The sequence below is a fragment of the Asterias amurensis genome, chromosome 1 (genome assembly GCF_032118995.1).
Source record: "Asterias amurensis chromosome 1, ASM3211899v1".
In the NCBI taxonomy this organism is placed as follows: Eukaryota; Metazoa; Echinodermata; class Asteroidea; order Forcipulatida; family Asteriidae; genus Asterias; species Asterias amurensis.
In genome coordinates, this window is record NC_092648.1 from 28,935,539 (window position 1) to 28,946,350 (window position 10,812).

Genomic DNA, 10,812 nt, shown 5'->3' on the forward strand with positions numbered 1-10,812 from the left:
ACGGTTCTTATTTGCAGAGATGTGCTTGTACATGATTTGTTTCAATACTCGGGCAAAACATTTTTTGATAAGAAGCCGGTGTCAGATGCAATTGTGTCCACCATGCAATACTGTCCGCTCCGGACTCCCCTGCATATGCAATCGTGTCCGGGGCTATGCAAAAACCTTCCGGCACATGTACAACATGACTATACGTGTGCGTGTAAGCTAGCGTGCATGCACTGAACCTACGTAATCATGCAGCATGAGTATTCAAAAGCTGTAGGATTGCAGCGAACACCCAACGGCCGAACATTTCCCATGTCATTCATGACATTCACTTAGCTTGTAAAAAAAAAAAGCGAATAATGTTCCGTCGACCAAGGGCGTTTAATTTACTGCAAGGACGGTTTTGCACGGGAGTGGACACAACTGCATATGCAAATGTGTCCGGGCGGATACAATTGCATTATGCAGCAGCGTCCAGGCGGACACGATTGCATATGCAAAACCGTCTGGCGGACAATATTGCATATGCAATAATGTTCTCCGGATAGGATTGCATAGAGGTCATTTTTGTGAGTCGGATTTTGGGACGCGTTTGTTTGTGGTCGGTAGTGTTTTTGCTGGGGCCAGAGATGCGTATACACCCACATTCTCGTATAATAACGTCACAGGTTTGTGCTGTTTCCTCAAAGTTGTATTCAGTTGAAATTCTCAGTTTTTACTTTGATTGTTATACATTGTGTATTTTGCATGACTTTAGTCAATCAATTTAATGGAATGTGTTCGTTGGGGGGGGGGGGGGGGGGGCGGAGATGGTCTACATCGCGAAACCTAACTCTGTTCACTTGCCCGTTATTTATTAGTGCCATCAACAGTACTACATGTGTATATGCATGCAATTTAGTACGTTTGTTGTCGAGTCATGTTTCTGTAAATTTTTGACCAAGACAAGACTCATTGCCACATCATAATGCTTGCAGATATTAAAGCAATCGACGGCTTACCCCGCAATTATTCCCTTCACTACGAAATTGCCACTGTCGTAGTGCTTTTCAATTGGGGGAATTTTATTTTCTAAATTGATTCAAACAAGGGAATCTTTAAAGGCTGTGGACACTATTGGTAATTACTCAAAATAATTATTATCATAAAACCTTTATTGATTTCTCGAGTAATGGGGAGAGGTTGACAGACAGTTTAAAACATTGTGAGAAACAGCTCGCTTCTAAAGTAATGTAGTCTTCGAGAAAGAAGTCATTTTCCACGAATTTTATTTCGAGATCTGAAAGCGCACCAACTTCGTGTGACAAGGATGTTTTTTCTTTCATTGTTATCTGGCAACTTCGACGACCGTTTTGAGCTCAAATTAATTTGCACAGGTTTATATTTTATGCATTATGTTGAGATACACCAAATGAGATTGGGGAGAAGACAGGTCTTTGACAATTACCAACAACGAGAAATCAGGAAAAATATATTTAAGGATGTCACTTCTCAGGCCGTGTCCGAATTGGCGACTTCGGCTACAGCTACGGCTAGGGCGCGCGCGTCTGCTATTCTTCAACACTGACAGACGCGCTGATCTAGACGTAGCTGTAGCCGAAGTCGCCAATTCGGACACGGCCTAAAGTTCAGATAAAAATTCTCACGGGCAATTCGGTCCCCATGCCTAGCCTCAAGAGAGGGCGTAACACACTGTTGCAACAAGCAGGTTTTACTTTACTCCAATCGATTATTCTAGAATGTTCATAAACGCAGTGCTATCTTTTGAAGTGCGCACCTCTAACGACTGCTAAACAAGAGGGGAATCCCCCTATTTTGCAAGAGCATACGCGCAATACCATAGTTATGACGGTGGTGGTAATAAATTTAGGCAACGGTATTTCCCTAAAGTGGCAATATAGTACCGTAGAATGTTCGACCGTCTGCAGTAGTGACTGAAATCAGTGCTCGAGAAGGAGTCGTCCCTTTGTTCATAACAGAGTGGTAAGTCAAAACAGCCTTGTTCCACGTCGTAATGGGCAAAATAATATCCATATAGCCATATACATTACTTTTGACTGGTATTTAGCTGTTGTTTGCTTAGCATAACAATTCAGTTGAGTCTTGGCCGTTAGTCTGATTTTACTGAGCAAGGAATTTTTGGCTTAAGCAAAATTTTTTGCTTAAGCAGCTCTATGAAATTGGGCCCAGGCCTAAACTAGTACAGTAGAGAGGTATTGGAGGTATTACTACATATGGAAAACTTTGACCCCATTTCGGACAGAAAATAAGCCCCTGCTCTCTCACACACCGCGTGTGTGCACCAACACACATTCATGAATATGCAGTGCGGTCACAGCAGCAGCAGTTCACACGATCAAACCATCTCTTGCTTGTGAGAGGTCCCACAAACACACATAAGACAAGTGTGCCCTCATCGTCCAAAAGTAGTTTTTGCATGCAGCAGCGAACAGGTTTGGGAAGGCGGAGCATCACAAAACAATAGTATTTTCTGGCGATGGCAGGGGATTGGGAGTTGAGTCAAGTCTAAGTAAAATGATGTCACATGATGCAATTTACAGGCAACTAGCTCCAGGCAATCACAAAGAAGATCATTCACATTTCAATTTTCCTGTCAAATCGTACAACAAAGTTTGAAAAATGACTCATATGCTACCAAAGTACTCCAGTAGCATGCACTGCAGTTGGTTGCCTCCAAGTTGCCTGCAAAAGTTGCCTCATGTGAGGTGACCCTAAGGGTGGCATTAGAACAAGGGGTCAGTACAGGGCCCAATTTCATAGAGCTGCTAAGCACGTAAATTTGCTTAGCATGAAATTCCTATCTCGATAAAAACAGGATTACCAACCATATTTCCACATGATTTTCAGGATGAGCAAACAACAGCTGAATACCAGTAAAAAGCAATATGCAACAAATGGAAATTGGGTCAGTAATCCTGTTTTTATCAATGATGAAATTTCATGCTAAGCGAATTTGTGTGCTTGGCAGCTCTATGAAATTGGGCCCTATGCTTTATGGTGGTGAAGGGCAGTGCATGTAATAAGTAATCTCTTATTTTTGTTGATTAATTGCTGTTGTTTCCACCTGGAATGGAGGTAGTTTGAGTGTGAGTTGATCGTAGTCTTTTCTTGATGGACTGGCAGGTTTTTCTAGAATTTCTTGTTCTTGAGTTTGCTCATCTTCATCATCTCTCCATGGCGGTGCTGGTTTTGGAAACATCTGGAAATTAAAACAGTGCAGACCAAAACAAGTCTACTATCAGTCTTTTTTAACTCGCCAAGTATATTAGCTTATTAGAAATAACATACGTTGCTGGCTTAGAGTCTAATAAATAACTTTAAAGACATTGGACACTATTGGTCATTGTGAATGACCAGCCAGTCTTCATGGTGTATCTCAACAAATGCATAAAATATCAAAATTTGAGCTCAATTGGTCATCAAAGTTGCGAGATAATAATGAGGTCTAAAATCTAATGCTGAGGTCTCAAAATCGAATTCGTGGTAAATTATTTCTTCCTCGAAACCTACGTTACTTCAGAGGGAGCCATTTCTCACAATGTTTTTTACTATCAACCTCTCCCCATTACCAGTTACCAAGTAAGGGTTTATGCTATTAAATTATGAGTAATTACGAGTAGTGTCCACTGCCTTTTGAATTCTGGTATTAAAGGATATACTCGCCCAAAACACAAACCATGAGGTAATTTTTCTGCTTACAGTTATTTCCCAAATTTTGTTTAATGATCTTGATGCAAAAGATTTCTGGTCCAGTCAAATTTTTTAATTACCTACAACAAGCCAATTGTCTTGTGGATTTCAAACCCTGCATCAATTGATAACAGTGCAAGGGCACCAAAGCAGTTTCTCCTCGACAAAGGGCACCTACTTGAGTATTTCAAGGGCACCAAGGCAATGACGGGGGCATGGAGGCAATAGAATCAGAACATACTTACCACTTGAATGACGACAAACCATATAAGGACAATACCACACACTGCAGCATACAGCAGGAAAGTTGTTTGTGCACCATAACTGTCCACTATGAGCCCTGAGATCAGATAGCCAGTTCCTGCACCCAGACCTTGGTGCATAGAGATAATAATTCCTTGCATTGTCCCACCACATTCTAATGGCACTGCCGCTCCCAGGTAGGACGAACAGGTGGTCCATGTCACAACGAAACTCACACCTACCGGAACAATAAAATCATTTTAATTTGCTAACAAAATTAATAATCCGATTAATTGACTTGTTATTCCCTGCGATATGCTTTACAGACATAATCCTTTTTTTTCTCATTATGTGAATGGTGTTTGATGTTGATTTTTAATTCAATATCTAGTTTATTTGAAATGGTATGTATGTGGTTATTGTGTATCTGCTACTTCTGTAGTTGTACATGCATGTACATGCATGGGCATCAGTGACATAAATGATATGGGGGGGGGGGCAAGCAGGGACATACAACAGTTCTGGTGGGATTGAGAGAATCAAGGATGAGATTGTTCAATCCTTCGGCTGAATTCAGTCTTTTTATGTCGGTCTGGTGAAGAAAATCAAACAATATTTTTTTCTACAAATAAAGATATCCTGCTCATTTTTGTCTACTTTTCTGGTGCTTTGGATACTGTTTCCAAAAGCTCTTTGTAATCTATTACCCCAGGTTACCAAACATCCAAGTTTCAGACTTTTTCGTTAGTATTCTGACTCTCACCCCTGGAATATTAAACCCTCTTATTATTTTTCTGACTTCAACAGGCATGGTACTTCATTATGTCCTTCATTTCCTTATTGACTTACGAATAGCACTATCATAAATTATACATATTGGGAAACAGCTGCTGCTCTACAAACACAAATATAATAGTTGCTTTATAAAAAAAAAACAGGATGGCGAGTTTTCGATCACCTTGTATAAAAAAAACAACAATGATATAGGTAACAAAATCATTTGACTCACTGATGTTAAGGGTTGGGAGTCTTGGGACATTTCATTAACAAGTTTGAAATGTGGGTTTCAGAGGGACAAGTAAATGAGTTTAAGTAATGAGTTTACTGAGAATATGAATTTTGATTTTTACCCATACACCGATGTGTGTTACCACTGTATACTCAAATTACTCGGGTGGGATTTGAACCCACAACCCTTGTAATTCTTGAGTTGACATTGTGTCATTGGTCCAGACGTCATAGACCTAATAGAAAACTAAATTTTTGTGTTCCCTTTCTGAGTCACATGCGTTTTGTCCACCACAAGACTAGGAACACTGCAAAATAACCCCCTCGTGAAAAGCTACAATGAAACTGATTAGAAAAGTATTTACCATGAAAGATGTCGATGAATACCATCGTCCAAGGTACAGTGATCAAACCGTAGTAGAGAAAGCGAAAGACGAACACCAGCAGACCGATGCTCATCAGTGGGATGTGGCCAAACTTATTAATAGCCCAGCTACTAAAAAAAGTAAAACCAAACTCGGATACACAGAATAGGATACCGAGCATGCCAAGTAGACTATGCGTTGCACCTATAGAGGAATAAGAACAGAAATGTCAAATCAAAACGGCTGTTTTGAGTGGTTAAAAGGCAGGACAGTTCTTTACAGAACTGATAATCTAATAAACAATCTGAAAATCTATCCCGCGGTAGTAGAATGAATACTATAGCAAGACAGTTCTCTAAAGAACACACACCATACCTGGCGAGTAGACACACACACACCCCCCCCCCCACCCACAATGTTAACGCTAACCAATTATTGATACCTATCCATGCAATGCCTCAAATCCCATTATGGTTGCTTTAAATCTTGCATATTTTGAGAAATTGTGAATAAATGTTTTTTCGATAACTAAATATCCTCGTCTTCCAGGGCCCAATTTCATAAAGCTGTTTTGCAGAAAATACTGCTTGATGTATATAAGGCCTCTCTCTTTGCTGAGCTAAAATTGAGGTTAGCACCATCCGCAACAACAATGGCAACTTAATGTGATTTGGGCTGGTAACCTGTTTCTGCTAAGCAGTACTACTCTATGCTTAACAAGTTTTTGTGCTTCGGACTTTGTGAAATTGGGCCCATGACTAGAAGTCAAAGAAGAGATGTACTTAACATATTATATCGTGTATTTTATATTCATTTGATTTGACAGAGACATTCTTAACGTGACATTAAATACACAAATTATGACAAAATAAACTATACAATTTATTGAATGGATTTATACATTTGTAATATTTACCCAGATTCTCTAGATGCCAGAAAAGAAATCCCCATATACAGCCGTGTGCTATTCCAACAATAAAGATCATGAAGATGACTGAGCCATAGTGCCAGCTGAAGATCACTTGCCTTATCTCCGCCCATTTAGAACTGCTAGGTGCTTCTTCTTTATATTTCTGTGACAATTTTTGGAGTACAGTGTGAGTCAAAAGAAGTTGACCAGGATCGGTGATGTTTATAAAAAAAAAATTAAAAATGGCACTCAAATGCAATTTCATGCTCATATTTATATTCAATGATCAAAAGGCGTTAACAGCACTTTAAATTTTGAGGGAACAAAATCTCAATAAACAAATAAATGTTTTGAAAATGAATGTTTCTTTTTGCCAGAGACCAGTCTGAATACATAGACTCAATGAAGAGGAAGACCACAATTTTGCAAACCAACAAAATCATGAAATCCTTACAAAAAGCATCAAAGACCTTAGTCCTTGGTTGAATAATATAGTGTGAAAGGGATCTTGTAGAATCTTTTCATGAAATGGAATGACAAATTACCAATTACTGATGGGTTTTTATGACTCCAAACAAACTTAGTATCTTACCGGAAATTTGAAGTAAAACAAACTTATAAATGCGCCCAGGATGATAACGACGGCACTTGCAAAACAGGTCCAATAGCTTGCAACTGTGTGTTTAATGCCACAGCTTATCTTGACAGTACGGGTTGAGTCCAGAAGAAGGGCTCCAAAAAGTATACTGGAAATGTTGAAAAGGGAAAGGAGATACACGTATGTCATTTATCTGACATGTTATTTTACTTGTCGAGCGAACTGTACTTTTTAAAACTTTTTTTACTTTCGTTTTTAATTTTAAGTTTTGATGTAGGCCTACTTTTATATTTTTTCATGTTTTACTCGTCCTTGGTCATTGTGTAAAATCATCATCCACAGTGATGATAAAATGATTTTTCTTCGTATGCCCCTAAGAAAACTGTTAAAAGGCTTCATATACGACCCAATTCTTCCAGGCACCCTTAATGAATAGGCCTACTATAAAGGCGTCGAATTGTCTGGCTGTTTTCTTTTAACACAAGTTTAAACATTAACGTTGTTACAACATTGTTCAGCGATGTCCCCATGCATGTTGGTGGACGAGATGAAACTTTTGCCTCACCCTGGCGGCCCCATGCCAACAAATAGTTATGTCCGAAGATAAAATAATAAAAAAAAGGTTTAAAGCTATTTCTTGGTAATATTTACCGCCAGTGTTTAAGATTTCACAACACTGTTTTTGGTATAACATTCGGTTGAGGCAACAACGTTGTAGAAATGTTAAATATTGGTCTCATTGAAACATACTGTGTTGTGACGAGCACGTTGTATTTTGGTAATATTTAAATTCGGGCGGTCAAATTATTGGCCGTCACGTTGCATTAGCATTTTTAAACGTACTTGCCTTGTTGGCTGGCAGTCACGTTGTCTGCAAGTTGTTTCAATGTTGTAAACAACTTTTGGGAATGAAAACAAAATGTGTGAATTTCGGTTTCAAAACAAATTAAGTTAGTCTTGGATATAGGCGTAACAGTTCTCGAATGAAACCATCTGGGTGGAGAAAGGTGACACCACTGCTTATCATTTTGAGAAAGTGGTGATAGTAAGATGCAAGTAAAACGAATACTTTATTTGAAAATGTGTTATTTTTTGTGTATGTTTTTTATTTTCTACGTACCCAAGTCCAAATCCCATGGAACCATAACCGTGCTGCCATCCAAAGTCATCGGCGTGACCAACTTCATTTCTCAATGTATCCAGCGCGGCCGTGTCGCATTGTCCAGCCGACGAGAGCATTGTAACATCTACAAAGCTCGACAGAATCAAAAGTACCCAGAAAATTCGGTAAAGGCCATCTTGGTCGAACAACCAACTCTGATTAGACAGTAGAATTCTTTCCACAGACTCGGGAAATTGGTGTGTTTGTTTGGCTGAGATATTATTGTCTGGTCCAATTTGTCGTTTTAACATTGTCGTGGGTGGGTCTAAATTACTATTCCCTAACACGACATTCTTAAATAAAACAATGTCACCTGACGTGCCTAAATAATCCAAAGGCTGCTGGCTGTCATCGTACGGAAGACTTATATTGAGATGAAGAAAGTCGTGTATCTGTTTTTCCATCACATCACATGGTGCCTCCGGTGCAGGTGACGTTAAGGAAATCAGTAACACCGCCACAGCTCCGATCACAACGCCCGAAATCGAGACGAGTTTACGGCATTGGAACCTGTCAGCGATGACCGAGATAAACGGTAAGATAGCAAAACCCACCAAGGGGCGCACAGCGTTGAGTAAGCCGACCATAAACGGGTTGAATCCAAGTTGTTTGAAATAAATGGACATGTAGGGTAGAACACATCCAAACGAGCCGAAGAGAAAAAGGTTAAATGCTTTGTAAGGCAGTAGAGACTGACGAATGTGACATCTTCCATTTTGCCCCCTCTCGGATGTTTCGCCAGTTGCGACCAGCTTCTGAGTTGTGAGATTCATGATTCTGCCATATCTTGTTACTTCTCTGCCGTACCGTATACACAAACCTCTCACTAATAATATAACCTACTATATTTGCCTACTAACTGGCCTCTCGATTCTTCAAAACCATTGGTTTGTGACCGGCAGTTGGATTGTATTGTACGATGTGCAATGGGAACAGATGGGTGAGAAGTTAGCATGGTAAGTGTGGCACGTTACTTTATATAAAGGCTATACTATACAATCACATTCCCAGGCATACCACAATTACATGGTTTAAAGAAACACGTTGCCTTGGATCGGTCGAGTTGGTCTTTGAAAAGCGTTTGTAACAGTTTGTTATAAAGTCGATATGGTTAGAAAGATATTGTAAAAGTAGAATACAAAGATCCACAAAAACATGCCTCGAAATTGCACGGTTTTCCTTTTACCTCGTCGACTAACACGGTCGGCCATTTATGGGAGTCAAATTTTTGACTCCCATAAATGGCCGACCGTGTTAGTTCGCACAGTAAAAGGAAAACCACGCAATTTCGAGGCAAACTTGTGTGGATCATTGTATTCTACTTTTACAATATCTTTCCAACCATATGCATTTTGTAACAAACTGTTACAAACGCTTTTGTATAGACCAAGTCGTCCGATCCAAGGTAACGTGTTCCTTTAATGACCTGCAATGGGTAGTAAGTGCCAGGCAGGAAGTGTTTTAGGGTACAGCATGGAGGAAGGAATAGATCCTTCATCCATGGGTACAGCGACTTTTGCCAAACGGTTCTTATTTGCAGAGATGTGCTTGTACATGATTTGTTTCAATACTCGGGCAAAACATTTTTTGATAAGAAGCCGGTGTCAGATGCAATTGTGTCCACCATGCAATACTGTCCGCTCCGGACTCCCCTGCATATGCAATCGTGTCCGGGGCTATGCAAAAACCTTCCGGCGGACATGTACAACATGACTATACGTGTGCGTGTAAGCTAGTGTGCATGCACTGAACCTACGTAATCATGCAGCATGAGTATTCAAAAATTGTAGGATTGCAGCGAACACCCAACGGCCGAACATTTCCCATGTCATTCATGACATTCACTTAGCTTGTAAAAAAAAAGCGAATAATGTTCCGTCGACCAAGGGCGTTTAATTTACTGCAAGGACGGTTTTGCACGGGAGTGGACACAACTGCATATGCAAATGTGTCCGGGCGGATACAATTGCATTATGCAGCAGCGTCCAGGCGGACACGATTGCATATGCAAAACCGTCCGGCGGACAATATTGCATATGCAATAATGTTCTCCGGATAGGATTGCATAGAGGTAATTTTTGTGAGTCGGATTTTGGGACGCGTTTGTTTGTGGTCGGTAGTGTTTTTGCCGGGGCCAGAGATGCGTATACACCCACATTCTCGTATAATAACGTCACAGGTTTTTGCTGTTTCCTCAAAGTTGTATTCAGTTGAAATTCTCAGTTTTTACTTTGATTGTTATACATTGTGTATTTTGCATGACTTTAGTCAATCAATTTAATGGGATGTGTGTGCGTTGGGGGGGGGGGGCGGAGATGGTCTACATCGCGAAACCTAACTCTGTCCACTTGCCCGTTATTTATTAGTGCCATCAACAGTACTACATGTGTATATGCATGCAATTTAGTACGTTTGTTGTCGAGTCATGTTTCTGTAAATTTTTGTTTGGCGAGTCTGTTAATATATAAACTTCACTAAGACAAGACTCATTGCCACATCATAATGCTTGCAGATATTAAAGCAATCGACGGCTTACCCCGCAATTATTCCCTTCACTACGAAATTGCCACTGTCGTAGTGCTTTTCAATTGGGGGAATTTTATTTTCTAAATTGATTCAAACAAGGGAATCTTTAAAGGCTGTGGACACTATTGGTAATTACTCAAAATAATTATTATCATAAAACCTTTATTGATTTCTCGAGTAATTAGGGAGAGGTTGACAGACAGTTTAAAACATTGTGAGAAACGGCTCGCTTCTAAAGTAATGTAGTCTTCGAGAAAGAAGTAATTTTCCACGAATTTTATTTCGAGATCTGAAAGCGCAC

At 39.8% G+C, this 10,812-nt stretch overlaps 1 protein-coding gene across 1 annotated transcript; it reads right to left on the bottom strand.

The window, feature by feature from the left end:
- Nucleotides 1-1,157: 1,157 nt before the first annotated feature.
- LOC139935866 (major facilitator superfamily domain-containing protein 6-like) lies at nucleotides 1,158-9,021 on the bottom strand. Its single transcript, XM_071930481.1, has 6 exons — nucleotides 7,944-9,021; nucleotides 6,818-6,971; nucleotides 6,232-6,388; nucleotides 5,316-5,519; nucleotides 3,945-4,180; nucleotides 1,158-3,208 (listed from the first exon to the last, which is right to left on the bottom strand). Exons 1-6 carry the CDS (start codon nucleotides 8,756-8,758, stop codon nucleotides 3,041-3,043), a joined length of 1,734 nt encoding a protein of 577 aa, XP_071786582.1. The 5' UTR covers nucleotides 8,759-9,021; the 3' UTR covers nucleotides 1,158-3,040.
- Nucleotides 9,022-10,812: the final 1,791 nt, after the last annotated feature.

Excerpts from the sequence above, each read along its gene's own strand:
- LOC139935866 (XM_071930481.1), bottom strand. The coding sequence starts at position 8,758 with ATGAATCTCACAACTCAGAAGCTGGTCGCAACTGGCGAAACATCCGAG. Across the intron at positions 4,181-5,315 it reads ATTCATCGACATCTTTCATG|GTGTGAGTTTCGTTGTGACA; the intron begins GTAAATACTTTT and ends TTGTTCCGGTAG. Across the intron at positions 3,209-3,944 it reads GGTTTGTCGTCATTCAAGTG|ATGTTTCCAAAACCAGCACC; the intron begins GTAAGTATGTTC and ends TTTAATTTCCAG.